At 41.9% G+C, this 19,003-nt stretch overlaps 1 protein-coding gene across 2 annotated transcripts in view; it reads right to left on the bottom strand.

The window, feature by feature from the left end:
- Positions 1-19,003, bottom strand: part of pdgfrb (platelet-derived growth factor receptor, beta polypeptide) — a 102,880-nt gene that overhangs the window by 39,574 nt on the left and 44,303 nt on the right. For both annotated transcript variants that reach the window (XM_043703113.2, XM_043703115.2), the window contains exons 5-11: positions 18,325-18,452; positions 15,578-15,737; positions 12,566-12,755; positions 11,426-11,541; positions 8,643-8,766; positions 6,966-7,177; positions 5,471-5,565 (exon numbers count right to left, since the gene is read on the bottom strand). In XM_043703113.2, the coding sequence (XP_043559048.2) occupies positions 5,471-5,565; positions 6,966-7,177; positions 8,643-8,766; positions 11,426-11,541; positions 12,566-12,755; positions 15,578-15,737; positions 18,325-18,452 (1,025 nt within the window). The remainder of the gene's footprint in view (positions 1-5,470; positions 5,566-6,965; positions 7,178-8,642; positions 8,767-11,425; positions 11,542-12,565; positions 12,756-15,577; positions 15,738-18,324; positions 18,453-19,003) is intronic.

The raw sequence follows: 19,003 nt of genomic DNA, 5'->3' as shown, positions 1-19,003 counted from the left end.
CATCTTCTCAAAGTTAATTAGAGATAGGCAATTAAGTCTTGCCCAGCCAGGGATGCCCACCTCCCAAGTGAATAAATAAAACGCGTACCGCAGTGAGAGTCTGTCTGTGTGGAACCCGTACCCCAGTGAGTGTGTGAGTGCGAGTGTGTGAGTGTGAGTGTGAGAGTGTGTGTACAGTGAGAGTCAGTCAGTGTAGAACCCGTACCCCAGTGAAAATCAGTGCCTTTAAGTGGAGTGAGAGAGAGAGAGAGAAAATGTGTTTTTCATTAGTAATTACTGAAGTGGCTCTCAGCCAGAATTGAAACCTGCTGCTCCTGTAATAATGAATTCTTCTGCAACATTTTGGAGTGATCAGCTGACTATCGCTAGCATTGGCATCAAATTAAACAAAGTACCTCTTGTCATTTAACATTACACTCACAAATCAGATAGAACTGAAATACTGGCTTTAAACCAAGTTCTTGCTCTTGAAAATATTACCATGAGGAAATGACTTTACTGGTCTGCAATGTGCTGATTTAGTTCCTGATAATATCAGTAGTGTAGGGGCCTATGCTGCACCTGTGCAATGAGGAATGATACCAAAGGGAGGCAGTGTGCTGGCTCAGTTCAGGATAATACCGGGGGAGGCTCTAAAACTATCATCCACTGCACCAGATAGTGAGCAATGTTGTATAAATGTTGCTGTATTAACGTGTTTGAAGAGACATCACTTTGGGAAGTTTAACTTGTAAATAAGTCAAATACATGGATGTTGTTTTAAGATCACAGTCTCTCTGAACTGTAGCATTTGAGCACTTTTTCTATAAATTACTATGTATTAAATACATCAGTTTAGCAGTAAATATATTCACCAGATATCTTTATGTGCAACAGTACATAGGAACAGAAGTAGGCCATTCAGCTTGTTGAACCCACGCCACTATTTAGTACAATTGTGGCTGGTTGTACACTTTAATGCCTTTTATCCACAGTGTCTCCATAATCCTTCATGCCATTGGTAATCATAAGTCTATCCATCTCTACTTTAATTATGCTTAGCCAACAGAATCTACATGCCTCGTTTATGTTACACTTAGATAATGAAAGATAATGCACAAGGTGCATAGCTGGGATTTATTTTTTACAGAACAAGGAAGAAAGCAGGATTACAAGGTTGAAGGTCAATGGGAGTGACAGAAAACAAAATAATCCACAAGTCCTCACTGTATAGAAATCAGAAGAAAATAACATTTATTCACAGAGGTGGCTAGGTTTGTGCAAGCAGACAGGTGTTTCAAATTCAAACATGCCTATCTATGGGGACACAATGGCCTAGTGGTATTATTACTAGAATATTTAATCCAGGTCAAAAGTGAGCTCCTGCTCCTCGGATGCTGCCTGACCTGCTGTGCTTTTCCAGCACCACTCTGATCTATTTAATCCAGGGACTCAGGTAATGTTCAGGGGACTAGGATTCAAATCCTGTCACAGCAGATAGTGAAATTTGAATCTGATGATAACCAAGATCTAATTGTCATGAAAAACCACCTGGTTCACTAATTCCTTTTAGGGAAGGAAATTGCCATCCTTATCTGGACTGGCCTCCAGACCCACAGAAATGTGGTTAACCCCTATCAGCCCTCTGGGTAATTAGGGATGTGCAATAAATACTAGACTAGCCAGTGATGCTCTCATCCCATGAATTAATAGAAAAATGCAATTTTAAATTTGAATGGTTGTCTGGAGTCAGTCCCAAGTTGAACAAAGAAAAAAATCACACCTGAATTTAAACAACAATAATAAAAGGAGACTGCATTCGGAAATAGGAGCCAACAGAATATGCCTCAAAACAAGTTCCAAACCGATATTTAGAAAGCAAAACTAAATACCTCGCTGAAAGCACAGAAGGAGTTCATCTAAGTTGAATGTAAAGTGAAAAGACAAAAGAAAAGAAGGAATAATAATTGAACTGGGAAACCATGGATCTCATATCTGAGTTCAAACCTTTAAATCAAAGGCTACAGCTATACTTCATACAGCAAGATTTTGAAGAACTGGTTACACAAACTGTGATATTATCCATTGCAATTGGTCACATGGATTTACACAGAAACAATACATCAGGATTACCTGAAGTGGGCCAGAAGATATGGAAAGTGCTAAAAGATCACCTGCAAGTAAGAGCCAACTTTAGAATTCATTGCTTAGAATTGATACCCCACCGGCAAAACCAAAGGGATTAATCAGTCCGTTTGTCAGTAGATGCCATAACAAGGGCAATGAAACGAAACTTTGCAAATGCTCAATTGTTGGATTGGATAATGGAGTTGGGGTTTGTCTTTATTCCTAATGACGTCTTCCCAAAAGACCCACACGAGATCAGTCCAGGATTTACAACCATTGTACCTGGTTGGGTTTGCTGTTAGATGAAGTGAAATAACTCCGCAAAGGCTGGTATCCCATTACCAAGTCACCCTTTAATTACACATGGACAGTCCTTAACACTGATCCAGCTATCAGAGTGAACAGGTTGCTTGACACTCCTGTTTATATCTGTCAGCCAGAGGACAGTTTAACAGCAGGGAACTCATATTCTACGAGGTCCACTTGGCTGACGTCATTACAACCATCGTATGAAGTTCAAAGACAATGCCAATTGCAGCTCACAGAAGATCAATTAACCTTCCCAGAAAGTGCATTGTTCACATATAAGAAAACATTAATTAGGAGCTGGGTTACATGGAATATATTGGCATAATTTGCTATGTGGATCACTTTGTAGATTGGTGTAGGACAATTATTTGCATTAAAAATAAAGAAAGTGCAATCAAGATATGTCAACATCTAAGACTTCTAAAGCCCTCCTTAATGAAATGCCCAGAGAGGAACTGAATCCCAAGTTCACAGGAACTGAATTATTTTCCGGCTGGATGCAAAACATGGGTATTGGTGAAGGGCTGATGAAGGGCTTATGCCCAAAACATCAATTTGCCTTCTCCTCAAATGCTGCCTGACCTGCTGTGCTTTTCCAGCACCACACTCTCGACTCTGATCTCCAGCATCTGCAGTCTTCACATTCTCCTATTGGTCAATGCAATCATAGAATCTAGAATTTGGAAGCACGCCATTTTGCCCATCTCAAGTCCATAGCAACCCTCTGAAGAGCATCCCACACAGACCCACCTCCCTATCCTATTCCTGCATTTCCCATGGCTAATCCACCTGGCCTGCACATCCCTGGACACTTTGGGCGATTTAGCATGGCCAACCCACCTAACTTGCACATCTTTGGATCACGGGAGGAAACACACGCAGACACAGGGAGCATGTGCAAACACCACATTGGCAGTGAACCAAGAGTGGAATTGAACCTAGGTCTGTGGCACTGTGAAGCAGCAGTGCTAACCACTGAGCCACCGTGTTACCATATACGACACAATACAGTCGCCATGGAATCTCAAGATTCAGAACGACGTTTGGAAAGTATTGATTCCAGTGGCTACGTTTTGGTTTGTCTCTCAGTAAAGGTCTATTGCAGCACAATTTGGACAGTATTACAGAAAGTGTTTCTGAATGCATGTGTATTATGATAATAATGTGGTCATTGACAAAACTGAAGAGGAGCACATTTGAGATGTTCACTCCCTGTTGGCAATTGCTCATTTTCAAGAAGTGCTGGATGAATGCAGGTTAAATCAACATTTCCAATATAATCAGTTTGCAGAATCTGTCCTGATCCAGACAAAGTCGAAGACATGTGACAAATGCCTACACCACATGACAATGAAGAATCGCAGGGGTGGCTTGGATTCTTCATCTTCTTGGCACTATACATTCCCAAATTTTCCAACAACACATCAAAGAGAGAGCTCCTAAAGAAGAACTCACCATATGTATGGTAGGAGGAGCCAGCAACATATTTTTGAGTCTCCAAAACAAGTACTTTCAGCAGAAAACTGCACTACAACCCCAAGAGGCAATTCTGAAACTCAAATGTTTTGCAGAAAAGGCTAGGACTGTTCATTACGTAAGATAGCAAATGAATTGTATTTAGATCCAAAAGTCTAACATCAGCATTTGTTTCCAATTGAACATGAAACAGTTGATCATGTATTTGGCATCACAGGATTCCATATGTACCTGTTAAGTAAGCAATTCACTGTGGGAACAGATTACAAACCACAGGAAATGATTCAGTGCAACCATTAATAACCACCACCTTTTACCACAACAACTTCTGGCAAAAATACCAGGATATGACCTTGATATTTTTAATAAACATAGCACCAAAATGGTCCCTTCCTCAGAATTTCCCAGAACAGCTGTGAGGAAGGGTCACTCGACCAGAAATGTTAACTCTTGATTTCTCTCCACAGATGCTGCCAGACCTGCTGAGCTTTTCCAGCAATTTGTTTTTGTTTCTGATTTCCAGCATCTGCAGTTCTTTCGGTTTTTGTTATGGAATGAAGACATCACAGACATTCCATTGATTTAGAATGGACATCAAGGTGGAAGATGTGCTCAAAATCAGTCTGCTGCACTTTGATCAACATGACTATGACCAACTTCAACTGGAACTAGGTAATGACCTGCAACTGAAGCCACTGTGGAGCATTAATATAGAAGGATGGCCTGGCCTTTCATCCCTATATTGATTTAGCCCTTCCTTCTCACCCTACCTCTCCCTCACCTTTAATGATCTGTATTATCTTTAATCGGCTTTGCATGTAAATTGATCAATTGGAAAACATGGGTGATTTAGTGGTGCTGGTTAAATCGATGAAAAAATTACCATGGGTGATTTGGTGATGGGAAATAAAATTAGTTGTGTGTAACAGCACTTCTGGTTATAGAAACAAATCCAAGAATGGTCAGAGGGCTCTTGTGGCTCAGTGATAATGCCCCAACCTCTGAGCAGAAGACCTGGGCTCAAACCCCACCTGTTCCAGAGCTGTGTTAAAACATATTTTTTATTCAGCCCATTCAGATATCTGTAGAAGGAGGGCTTGACATGATAAAAGAATTGCCAGACATCCTCAGATGCTTTTGCCCTACTGAGATGAGCTTGATACCTGAAGGAGCATTACCTTCAAAGGAAAACAAATTGTTGTGTCAAAGCTCTTTGCCAGGACGTATTGCTGCAGAAGGACCAAGGACATGTGGGCATTGGTGGCTAATCAATGATATTGTCTATTGGGCAGTTAACACTGAAGTGTGTGGGCAATGCCAGAAATGTCAGATCATTTTGACCCATCAAATCGCTTGTGGACTTCAGTAAACTGAAAAGGAACATATAGAGACAAGGAGTAAGATTAAAACAAGAGCAGAGATAGAGTGAGAAAAAAGGAGAGAGTAGTGGAGAGCAGAATTGAAAGTCAGAGGCCATAGAAGGGTTGTTCACTGTGGTGAGGGTTATGGTTAGGGTTAGCCATTGTCAGGTCTCAGTGAGATTGCTCACTCTCATCATTTTCTAACATCAGTCTCTTACCTTCCGCCAAACCACAACCAGAACCACTAATGAGATGACAATGATGACCAACAAAACCAGGATGGTGGCCACAGTGACCAGCTGAGACTGGATACCTGAAGGAGGAAAAATTGGGAAAGGTGACTAGTTGCAGTCCAGAAAGGAGTTTGTGAGATATTGTAAACAACCAACAGTGGTTCTGTGCGATACAACACAGGGAAATTTACATTGTAGAAAAGCAAAAGTCGTGTATTTCTGTGCTGGCACGCACAAACTCCGGACACCCTAGTATGCTTCCCCGCCAATGAAATGTCGCAGTGTCTGTTGTAATATCAGAAATGGGGCAGCTCAACTTGCACTCAGCAAACTCCCCAGATAACAACGTGTTCCTAAAAACCTGTGCAACATTGGTTGTGGAATAAATATTAGCTCCAGGACAGCAGGGAGACCTCGCCTACTCATCTTCAACCAAGTGGCTGTGGGGTCATCCACATAAGAGGGCAGATAGAATATTGGTTTAACTCATTCAAAACGCAGTATGGCATTCTCCCTGCGCTGCAATGGAGTATCAGCCTGGAATAGTCACTGAGGTTTCCAAAGTGGGGCTTGAACCCAGAAATGACTGGTTTAGAGACAAGAGATCTATTCCCACTGAGTCACTGTAAGGCCAGAATATTTGAATAATTTTCACATTTTGCTTTCTCGTTGAGGATACTCGCTCATAATTGTTCGGTGTCAAACACTGGGTTCTCTGTTCTGGAGCTGTATGGGTACAGGCACTGATCATAAGAGCCACACATAAAGGATAAAAATGGTTAGAAACACTGTTTGGATGAGGGAGTTCAGTACCATTTCAAACAAGGAAGATCGTTGCAACTTGTGTGGAAACTTATTATTTATACCTCATCTCATCTGATATTTAGTTGTATTTGGCAACAGAATCTTTAGAATGACATTCTGTTAAGTCTAAGGCCACAATTGCAGCCAATGTCTTGTGTTCCTACCCATTCTCAGATATTTTCACACAGGATTTAAGGATGTCCAATACAAGTGACCCCCGTTGGGCTGCTGATAGTTGCCAGTTGGAGGCCAGACACTTCCACATGGGGAAGATGAAAAATTACACACACAATGGTTATATTAAGCTGGCATGTCAATACAATCAGCTTTCACAAGTCAACTCTTTTAGCTCTTATAAAACTGCACTAGACTCCTTTAAAGTAGAATACATCTATCCTGAGGTCCAGAGTCCAGAACTGAATGCAATTATTCCAGACGGGATACGACCAGAGCTTTGTATGGCTGTGATGTTACTTCTGGACCTTGGTTCTCCAGCTTTGTGAGTGGGAGCTGACCCATTGTCTCTCTCTGTATCTGCCTAGTCTCTGTGTTCTATTACTCTGCTGTTCCCAACTCCGGCTCCTCCCGCCATCTCTCCTCTCCCCTCCACCATTCCGGTCTGCTCCCTTCCCAGCCACGCAGCCTCTTCATTCCCAGCTCGGAGTTCAGTACTCACCATGGGAAATGAGCTTGACATCCCGGCTCACGGTCCCAAAGCCGTTACTGGCAGAGCAGCGCATCGCAGCAGTTTCATCCACATTATTCCGGATGAGGACACTCTCTACACGGAAGACCCGGTTTCCCGGCAGCTCAGAGATCCGCTTCTCCACCTGAATTCCACTCGAGTTGATTTTCAGTGGATTCCACTTCCCCACCTTATTGTTGCACCTAGAATAATTCATCAGATTCCATGGGAGGTGAATGTCTGCAGTTGAGATTGGTTGGATCAAAGGAAGAGTGGCCAGTGCTCAGCACACCCTCTAACGCAAGCTATCAGAAGCTCAAGAAAAGAACAGAAGACCAGGAGAGGTATATTCTACCCTCTGAGCTCATATTGTATCCACTGGCTGATCTGTATCTCAATGTCATCTGCCTATCTTCATTCCATAACCCTTAATATCCTTACCTGAACACAAGTTATCATTCTCAGTTTTAAATTTTTTTAACTGACCTGCTTTTTAAAAACTTTTATTAGGTTCAAAATTTACAAAAGCCTTTGTGGGAAGAGATTGTCTTGAACATTCTGGATCTGACTATTAATTAATGCCTCTTTATTCATGATTGTTGTTGAAAATGTCATTTTTCTTTTCTTTTTCCAGCCTATCAATTATATCAACATCTTAAACACCTCAAATAGATCTCCACCCTCATCTGCTGCATGAAGAATGTAAGTCCAGGCTATGCAACATGCACTCTGATTTTGACCCTTTTAGCCCTGATATCATTTGGGTAGACCTGATTAAAAAAATTACAAAATAATTTTACTAGTAAATTCCAAAATATACGCAAAAAAGATAAATCCAAAGATAGTTATTTCTAGTTAAAGTTCTCTTGCTCCTTATCCCAATTCAGTTATGAAATGATGGAACATGTTTGACCTGCAGTTTGAGCAGGGAATTTTGATAGGATCTGTAAACCACGACAATTGTAACCCAGGTGCCTCATGCTATGGAATGGAAAGAGAAGAGGGTACACTGTCCAATCCCAAAACGTCTTAGTGCTCAATAACCTTCAATAGGGCGGCACGGTGGTTCAGTGGTTAGCACTGCTGCCTCACAGCACCAGGGTCCCAGGTTTGATTCTAGCCTTGGGCGACTGTCTGTGTGAAGTTTGCACATTCTCCCAGTGTCTGCGTGGGTTTCCTCCAGGTGCTCCAGTTTCCTCCCACAGTCCAAAGATGTGGAGGTCAGGTGAAATGGCCATGCTAAATTGCCCATAGTATTAGATGCATTGGTCAGAGGGAAATGGTTCTGGGTGGGTTACTCTTCAGAGGGTCGGTGTGGACTGGTTGGGCTGAAGGGCCTATTTACACACTGTAGGGAATCTAATCTAATACCGTGGATCAGCAGGACTTTAAGTTCATTCTCAGGATATGGGCATCTCCAAGAAATGCAACATTTGTTTGCTCATTCCTACATTGTCCTAGGGAAAGTGGTGGTGAGCTGTCTCCTTGAACCACCGCAGACACCCACAATGTGACTAGGGAGGGAGTTCTAGGACTTTGACCCAATAATAATAAAAGTTTGTCCAATTCAGGATTTAGATGGGAGGTTGGTGCTTCTTATTTCCTCTGCCTTTTTTGCCCTTGTCTTTCTCAGTTGTTGGTAACTTGGGAATTTTCAAACTGGCTTACCTTTTCAGGTCACGGCATGTATACCAGGTGACTTCTGGTAAAGGCAATCCCTCAGTAACACAGGTCACAGTCTGGATACCGTTCATTTGGTGAAAGTCATTGAGTTCCAGGATCCTAGCTGGCACTGTGTGTCAAAGAAAAGGCAATAGGAATAAGAAACCAACACATTGGATTCAATTCACTCTCTTTGTTTCTCACTATGTGTTACTCTCTATTTTCTCCTTTTGAATTCTCTGGACTCGGAAGCTGAAGTGATTGTTTATAGCCGGTAGTGCAGAGAAAAGCAGAGGTGGAATCAACATTTAGTTCACAAAATCTGGTATTTTTATCAAGCCCTGGAATGTAGAATTAATGGTAAAAGTCATGGAGAGGAAGAGTCCCACAGTTTGGAAGGGGGATTGATGGAGGCGTCCCAGAGTTTTGAGGGAAGTTTAATGGAGGGGTCCCACAGGTTGGAGGGAAGGTTGAATGAGGAAAATAGTCCTGCAGTTTGGAGGGGAGATCGACGGAAAGAAGTGGTTCCAAGGTTTGACAATCCTAGGATTTAACGTGTTTGCATAATGAAGAGAGTTAAACAATAGTTATAGCCCAGAAGGAGGTCACTCAGCCTACTGACTCCATGCTATTCTCTACTCCACATCCTGGCCCTTTCCCTGTAACCATGTCCAAATAAGGTTAATGACAGATGTCTTTTCCATAGGATGTAGGATTTAAGACTAGGGGGCATATTTTTAAGGTGAGAGGAGAGAGATTTAAAGAAGACACGAGGGAGAAATGTTTTACACAGAGGCTGGTTCAGGCGTGGAATTAACTTACTGGGGAAGTGGTGGATGTGGGAAGTTACAACATTTAAAAGACATTTAGATAAGCACACGAATAGCAAAGGGCTGGAGGGACATGGATCAGGAGTAGGCAGTTGGGTCGAGTTGAGTTTGGGATTATGTCCAGCATGGACTGGTTGGACTGAAGGGTCTATTTCTGTGCTGAATGACTCTATGACTGTACGACTATGTCCTTCTCCAATCCCCTTTTGAAAAGCAACTAGTGAACCTGCCACAACACATCCTCAGGCAGTGTCTTCCAAATCTTAATAACTCATTGCATAACAGTAAGTTTTTGCATGTCACAATTGGTTCTTGTTGTTATTCACCTTTAAATCTGGGTCTCAAACCTTCTGCTAAAGGTGACAGTTTCATTTTACCTAATCTGTCTGGACCCCTCATCATGTTGACCAACATTATCATCAAATCCCCTCTCAATATTTTCTTCTCCAAGGAGAACAGCCCCAGCTTCAGCAATCTATCCACAAAACCCAAATCCCTTATCCTTGGAGCCAGTCTTGTAAATCTTTCCACATCCTTTCTAAAGCCTTCAGAACATTCCTAAAACGCAGTGCCTGATTTGGTCAAAACACTCTAGTTGGAAATACATCAGGACTTATACAGAAATAAAAGCAGAAAGTCTCGAACAATCTCAACAGATCTGGCAACATCTAGGGGGAGAGAAATACTGTGAAAATTTTGAGACCAATATGTCTCTTCAGAATTTTGTTTTCAGATCATTATGACTTCCTTGCTTTTGAACTCCACACTCCTATTCATAAAACGCAAGATGTCATATGCTTTTATAACAACTTCCCAAAACCTGTCTTTTCCCCTTCATCAATTTGTGCACATAAAATCTGCAAAAAACAATGCATTGTCACTATTCTCTGTTCCTGTAAGTCAAACAACTTCACATCTAAGTGGCCACCGACTCTTTTATTCTATTGGCCTCAAAATTACTGACAAAATGTTGATACTGTATCAATCATCTGTTGGAAGTCCATATACACCTCAACCATCGTATTACACTCCTGAAGCCTCTGTTACCTCATGGAAAAATAGAATTAACTTACTTGATCACAATTTGTTTTTGACAAATCTTTGTTGGCTTTCTTTGCTTTGGTCTGGATGGTGTCAAGCTTCTTGAGTGTTGAAGCTGCACCCATCCACGCACATGGAGTGTATTCCATCACACTCCTGACTTGTGCCTTGTGGATGACGGACACCTCAGGGAGGTGAGTCCCCCAGCAGTATTCCTAGCTTCTACCCTGCTATTATAGCCTCTGTATTTATTAGGGTGAGTCTCAGTGTTAGAGATAACAGTATCGCAAATCACTTCAAACAATAACATCTTCTGAGACGTAATATTGCCAATCTAATCAAGGAAATTAAACAGCTAATTTGTGCATGGTAGGATCCCACTAAGTTTGATATGATAAACAGTAGGATAAAAGAATTGAAGAGAAAGAGTTTGCAGGACTTTGGGAAACACAGAGGATGTGGGACTAATTGGATAGTCCCTTCAAAGAGCCATCAATTACAGCAAGGGCCAAGTGGCTACCACCTTCTGTGCTGAAGGATAACTGATTGTGGAATAAACATAGGTCAGGACATGAGACTGTGGCACTGGAAAAGCACAGTAGGTCAGGCAACATCCAAGGAGCAGGAGAATCGATGTTTTAGCCAAGAGCCCTTCATCAGGCTCTCGCCCGAAAGGTCGATTCTCCTGCTCCTCGGATGCTGCCTGACCTGCTGTGCTTTTCCAGCACCCCACTCTCAACTCTGATCTTCAGCATCTGTAGTCCTCACTTTCTCCATAGGTCAGGACACTTCTATAATAAATCGTGATGGGATTTTTTACATTTCCCTGGAAGAGGCACCATCTCTGATTCCCTCGAACAGTCAGAGATGTTGATGGGTAATGATTTTTTTCACAGCAACACAGTGTAAATATCTTACCATTTACTCTTAAAGAGAAGGTAAACTCATCTTTGCTGTCAGCATTCCACACTTGAATGCTATAATTCCCAAAGTCTTCTTCCTTCACACGGATGAGATGGAGTGCGCACTGATACCTGTGATGGAAGGGAGAGAGCAGGGAATGGTATGAGTCAGTGTGATACAGAAGGATGTAGCAGGAAGAGGATATTGTGATCGACATCGAAACAGACAGTTTCCTTTAACCAAGGCTTAAACACACATTTTGTTTACAATGTTACCTTTCCCAAATTTCTCCATAGTCTCCATACAAAGGGAGATATTGATCTCACTAGACAAGAAATCGCAGACTGGGGTGGAATTACTAATAATGCCCTTTATTGACTTCCTTCTCTCCTCTGACGGCCACCTACTCCCACCACCACTGTCACCCTGTCCACTTCCTTTCACCTTTGCACATCTTTAAACACATGATTTTCCCTTTGAGATACAGTGGGGTAATGGTGAAAGGTTTTACAGGCTGTTCAGTTTGTTCAACTGCATCATGAACACTCCCTCAGTGCCAACACGTCCCACGAAAACATGAAACCAGAGATTCTGGCCCAGAAGCAGTGACATTACCAGTGTGCCTAAGACCTCTGTACCCTTCCCCCGTTACCATTTGTGGATTTCCATGGAACATAAAATTACACGGGTGTAAGACCATTGTCAGACCGAACACATGTGGTGAGTGTTACCCACCCTCAAAGACCGCATGTTTGGAATGTAATACCCTAAGTCAAAATACAGCGATCTTAATCCTGAAAGCTCCTGTTAACAACCAGCATCCATACCCTTTGTAAGAAGAGAGTTCTCAATGCCATGGAATCTTACAATTCAGTAGGAGGCCAGTCTTGTAGAAAGTGCCATTTACTGCCTCACTTTCTCCCATAGCTCTGCAATTCTTCTCCTCTGTTCCCTCTCGTGTTTATCTGGTTTCCGCTTAATTGCCTCTATACTTTTTGCCACAAACATTCCCTGTGGCGGAGAGGTTCACATTCTCACCAATCTTTGAATAAAAAACAATTTCTCCTGAATTCACTATCGGAATGATTATTGATTATCATGCTGTTGTTGCCCTGATAATTGTACTGAAGAACTGGAAACAATGCAACCATTTACCTGTTTTTGCCCAGAGGTTTTTTGGTAAATGTCACTTGATTGGACTTTTCGTTGAATGGTACGTTGTCTTTCAGCCACTTGACAGTAGGTTCTGGATAGGCAGTTATATTAACCACAAATATTTTCACCTCTGACAGCTCTGCATACTCAATGGCACTCAGATTGGTGTTGAGATGAACAAATCCATTTGCTGTAAAGCATCACAGAGTATTACAATACAACATGAGGTTGTTCAGCCCACTGTGCCTATACTAGACCATCATAGACAAGACCAGACAGTTACCCACTTACCTCTCTCTATGTTGTCTGCAAAGATTCTCTTTTCAAGTATTGATTCATTTCCCTTTCAAAATTTACAAATAATTCCATCTTTACTACCCTTTCACACAACTTGAGTGAAAAATGCATCTCTTCATCTTCTCTCTGATTCTTTTGCTGATTATTTTACCTGGGTGAGCCTGTTTACTATTTGATCTGCCAGAGGTTACAGCTTCTCCCTATCTGCCCCATCAAAATGTTGAATGGCTTTGAACATCCCCAATAAACCTCCTCTTAACTTCCTCTGAGCTGAGAAGGACAGTCCAGATTCTTCAGTCTGAGACTTTGCGATAGTTTTACCCCATTTAAGATCACATGTAGTACTGGGGTGTGCAGGGTTACAGTTCATTAGTGGAGAAAGTGAGGTCTGCAGATGCTGGAGATCAAAGTTGAAACTTTATTGCTGGAACAGCACAGCAGGTCAGGCAGCATCCAGGGAACAGGAGATTCGACGTTTCGGGCACAGGCCCTTCTTCAGGAATGGAGGGCCTGTGCCCGAAACGTCGAATCTCCTGTTCCCTGGATGCTGCCTGACCTGCTGTGCTGTTCCAGCAATAAAGTTTCAACTACAGTTCATTAGTATCCAGTATAAAGCAGTATAAGTTAGGAACGTATGAAAGATGGTGTTTCGTCTTCTGGTCAGCGAGAGAGGAGATTTTATGCCTCTTAAATGCTTCCACAGTGGTCTGGGTACATTTTAATAAGAATTTTCATCCTACGATGACAGAAAAATCACTTGAGCCCACAGGACAATCTCATCTTGACTAATTTAAATTTGACAAATCTACCTTCTCAACTTATTCTCCAATTCCCACAGGAAAATGTGGATGGTCCTATTGCCTGAGTTATGCCATCCTATTTGGTATGCTTCCCTGGTTACCTAAATCATAACTTGCTTATAAGGGAGGCAGTGGGGATATTGTTGCTGGACTGTTAATCCAGAGACCCAGCTAATGTTCTGGGGACTCGGATTTGAACTCAATCCTAGCAGGTAGTGGAAGTTGAATTCAATATATATCTGGAATTAAGAGTTTAATGACGACCATGAATCCACTGTCAATTGCCAGAAAAACCAAACTCGTTCACTAGTGTCCTTTCGGGAAGCAAACTGCTATCTTTACCTGGTCTGACCTACATGTGACTCCTGATCCACAGCAAAGTGGTTGACTCTGGGCAATTAGGGACAGGGAATAAATGCTGGCTTAGCCAGTGATGCCCTCATCCCGTGAGCTGTGGCGTGAGAAGCCTGGTATTCTGTTTTAAACCATTGAAGTGAATAGTTCAATGCACTAAAAAGGATTGTGGAGGAAACAGCTGTGCTGTTGCTTAGTGACAGGTGTCCAGTAACATCTGGTAAAAGGCAAAACAATCAAGAAAGTCGGTCAGTCAGCATGATGAATGCCAGAAATCAAGGAAATGCTGAACATTAGGTTTAGGGAACGCATGTAAATGCTCTGAAATTAAAGTAATAGTGTGTTTGGTTTGCAGATTGTGCAGTCTCAGGGAAAGATACTAGACGAAGGGACAAACTGTTGCATGTCTGCACAGAAATTTGTTGGAAGGGAATTAGGTGCAACTGTCTCAGTCTGCATCTGAGTGAGCAGCCTTAATGTGGAGATAGTGGTGGATCTTCGCTGAATTTTGGGTCTTTGTAGGGATCATGCTGACATGGGAGAAAGGTGCAGTACAAGTAAAATCCTTTTCTGATATTCATAATTAAATCGTTCCAAATGTTTGTCTAGTTCATATAGTTTCATAATTTATACTCTCATTTAATAAATGTTTAAATCTTCATGTAAAAAAAATGTATAGGTAGCCTCTTGTGAATTCACTCAGAAAGGGACCTCTACTGATCTAAAAAACAGACAAAATTAGGACTGAACAAGCAAAGTTTTACACACAGTTCTGAGTACTGATGTCAGCTGGGATCATAACAATGCATGTGACAGAAAGAAAGATTGTGGATATTTCAACAAAGCTTAATTGAGGACCATAATGATCCAATCACTATTAGAAGCAAGAATATGCAGGAGCCCACGGTGTTAATTATTGCATATTTCATAACCAACCTGTTAAGAGATGTTAGTAACACCTCTTGAGCAGGTGGGACTTGAAGCCAGGCCACTTCGCCTAGTAGTAGGGACACTAGCACTGTGTCACAAAAGCCCCCACATATTGTTAATGATTTCATTGATGTTAAGCATATAAAGTTGGAGGCATTGATTGATTGTAACTTTACTGATGCAGGGTGAGAGTTAAGTTACCTGTATTGACTCAGTCTCACTTTAGTTGTTTGGGAGTACAGACATGTGGCTTGTTAGAAAAAGATATGTTTTATTGAAGCCTATTTTTGTTGTTATTTTTAAAAATATATGTGGATATTCTTGTCTGATGAATTAAAGATGAAAAATTTTGATGAAATAGCTCATTTTTCAGCAATGCTCAAATCTTTACTGACAAAGATTATTTCTGTTTTCTTCCTTGAGTGTTTGTCTGTCAGGACAGCTGATGGAAAACTCAGGCAAAATAAAAGAACTTATGTTTAACATAAAACCAAGTCAACTTAGCTGATAACCAGACAGATTTACTAGTACAGCATTTACAAGGATTCTCACCCAGACTGACCAGTATCCCCCACAATCTGCATGCTTGAAGGTACCGTAGTGATACTTTCATTGATAAAAGGTTACTCACTGACAACGGTAATTTGCAGAGCCTTCTCTTCAAATTGATTTAGAGTGTGGTACCCTATGACACTGCAGTTGTACCATCCGGAATCTTCCAGCATGGCGCTTTCCAAGTAGAGGGTGGAGTTCACTTCCTGAGCCCCGTCAGACACAGTTATTTGAGCTTCCTGAACAAGGGTAGAGAGTTTTCCTTTTAGTTCTGCTTTGAGGAACTAATGTACACAGGCAGGAAGATGGAAGAACACAGCAAGCCAGGCAGCACCAGGAGGTGGAGAAGTCGACATTTAGTTGGAAAAACATAAAAGGAAAGGAAGCTCTGTGGGAGAGTCAGAGGTGCAGTACTGAGGGAGTGCTGCACTGTCAGAGGGGCAGTACCAGGAGGGAGTGCCGCATTGTTACAGACTGTACTGAGGGAGTGATACACTGTTGGAGAGTCAATGCCGAAGAAGCATTGTTGTGGGGAAGGGGATTTATTATTGAGGGACAGCAGCACAGTTGGAGCTGTCTTTCAGATAAAACATTAAACCTTGAAAAGGTCCCCTTCTTGGGTGATTTTAAAGAACTGAAGTATTGTTTCTAAAAGTGAGTGCCCTGGCTAATGTATCTGCTTTGGGGGTGTTTAGTGGAATGGTGTCGAGGGAGCTTTACTCTGTATCTAACTCTATGCTGTACCCGTCAGGGGAATGTTTAATGGGGACAGTGCAGAGGTGGCTTTACTCTGTATCTAACCCCCTGCTGTACTTGTCTGGGGATGTTTGATGGGGAGCGTGTAGAGGGAGCTTTACTCTGCATCTCGCCCCATGCTTTCCTTGGCCTAGGAGTGCTTGATGGGGGACAACATAAGCGGTAGCTTTACACTGTATTTAATCTGGTGCTTTCCCTGCCTGAGAGTGTTTGATGGAGCTAGCTGATATATCTGAGATGTTATTGCTTCATCTTTCCAACTTATGCTGGTTGTGCAGATAAATAAGTCAATGTTCCCTGATGACTCTTAACCATTTTTAAACTGTTTCACTTCTGTCACACAATGATTATGGCATGGTGGCTCAGTGGTTAGCATGCTGCCTCACCTTGTGAAGGATCTAGGTTTGATTCCTACTTCGGGTAACTGTCTGTGTGGGGTTTGCACATTCTCCTTATGTCTGCATGGGTTTCCTCCAGGTGCTCTGGTTTCCTCCCACAGTTCAAAGAGGTGCAGGTCAGGTGGATAGCCATGGTCAATTGCCATGTAGTGTGCAGGCTGGGTGGATTAGCCATAGTGAATGTGGGATTACTGGGAAAGGTGGGAGGCTTGGTCTAGGTGGGATGTGTTTTGGAGGGCTGGATGGACCGAATGGGCTCCTCCAACATTATAGGGATTTTATGATCAATATGCTAAAACGATGTATAGTATAAATTATCATCATTCGGGAATTTGGATTATATTAAAATAAAGGTAGATAGATTTTAGTTTCTGTTATGTGAAGGATTTTTTTTAAATATGAGATCAGAAAATCATTTGGCAAATTGGCCTAACTGCATCATTTTCAAGAATGCATGTGACTTAATAAATGTCTGGCCAGATAGCTGTGGAGATAATTGATGAGATGATTAAGTTGCTAAGTTTATAACATGCAGAGAAAACAAGTGATAAGGAAACACTTGTAGTTTTGTTTCAGTTCATTTCAGGGAATGAGATTCCAGTTTTGTCCTAGCAGACAAAGTTCAGATTCTGGTTTCATTCTAGCCATGGGACAACTTCTCAGGCTTGTAGAATCTCCAGGTTCTCAGAGTTTATAGAAATGTTTGGCTGTCAGATCTAAAAGGTAATCCCTGCCATCTAAACTGGAACGAAACCTTAAAACTTGCACCAGAACGAAAACTAGAAAGTGCTTCTTAAATAAGAAATTAAACAATGAAGATCGGTTTGATATTTAGAACAAAGAAAATTTACAGCCCAGGAACAGGCCCTTCGGCCCTCCAAGCCTGAGCCGATCCAAATGTACTGTCTACACCTGTTGGTCAATTCCTAAGCATTTGTATCCCTCTGCTCCCCACCTACTCATGCATTTGTCCAGACGCATCTTAAATGAATCTACCATGCCTGCCTCTACCACCTCTGCTGGCAATGCGTTCCAAACGCCCACCACCTTCTGTGTGAAGTACTTGCCATGTGTATCCCCCTTATACTTTCCGCCTCTCACCTTGAAAACATGACCTCTCGTTATTGAATTCTTCACCCCGGGAAAAAGCTTTCCTCTATCCACCCGGTCTCTAAAACACACTATCAATCAAACTAGGTTTCACAGTGGGTCCTGTCTCAATTTCTCTGGATTGAGCATCTGAAAAAGATGTTGGTGGGAAAATGTTTGAATCACTGTTTTTGCTGTTAAGATCTTTTCATAGTGACTTATATGCATATATAGTTTTGCTTGATTTTCCTTTTGTGTCATAAGGTAGTTTTCTTTTGTTTTAAAAAGATTAGCAGCCTCGTGAGAATACACTCAATGGCTGGTTATTGTGGGAGATACTTTCTAAAGCAGAGATGTTACAACACACGTCTGGAGTGGAGCAGATGGGAACTGAAACCAGGCCTCCTGGCTCAGAGGTAGGGACATGACCACTGCACTACAAGTGCCCTTTCAACACTATGGTAACCCCACTGAAGACATAAAGCACACTATCAATCAAACTAGGTTTCACTGTGGGTCCCGACTTGTCCCACATTACCATTAATTGGGACCATGACACTCACTAAACTTTTCACAAACTCACCTTCAACCTTGGGCAGTTCCAATTATATTCCAGCAAGTTGGTATTTGCAGTACAGGTGACACTGATGGGTTCTCCCTGTTTGACCAGGGTTCTTGCAGCATGAAGTTCAATATAAAGATGGTCAGGTGCTACAGAAAGGGAAATGACAATGACCTTTATGTTGTAGACAGGTTATACGTTGTCATTGGTGCAGTAAAACATTGTTAGCTGCTTTGCAGAATGTTATCAAAGACACTCTTACCCACTTTGCAGTGGTGTTATCATTAAGTGGCTGTGCAGCTGCTCAGAGGTTCCATAATGTGGAGGTGCCAGTGTTGGACTGGGGTGGACAAAGTCACATTTATTTGAATTCACAAGCTGAAATCACAGGTGACGTCTGACAAAGGAGCAGTGTTCCGATAGCTTGTGATTTCAAATAAATCTGTTGGACTTTCACCTGGTAGCGTGTGACTTCTGATGGACATTCTGCAAACAGTGATTGGTGTGAGAACACATTGTCTTCTGGGTTCAGCAATCACTGCCATGCACAGACAGACATCGAGATCCCTGCATCAGCAGGAATAATGACAGGGAATGCAGATAAGGAAATATCAGAATTAGTGACAATAAGCAAAACCAATGATCTCCAAGCTTTAAGGGCCTACTTAAAGGATGAGAGAGAAGTAGTGATGTTTAGCAA

The sequence above is a fragment of the Chiloscyllium plagiosum genome, unplaced genomic scaffold (genome assembly GCF_037043375.1).
Source record: "Chiloscyllium plagiosum isolate Xiang-an unplaced genomic scaffold, Cpla_swu_hap1 HiC_scaffold_16, whole genome shotgun sequence".
In the NCBI taxonomy this organism is placed as follows: Eukaryota; Metazoa; Chordata; class Chondrichthyes; order Orectolobiformes; family Hemiscylliidae; genus Chiloscyllium; species Chiloscyllium plagiosum.
The sequence above is the reverse complement of the archived record's forward strand: the minus strand, read 5'-3'. Positions and strand labels throughout refer to the sequence as shown.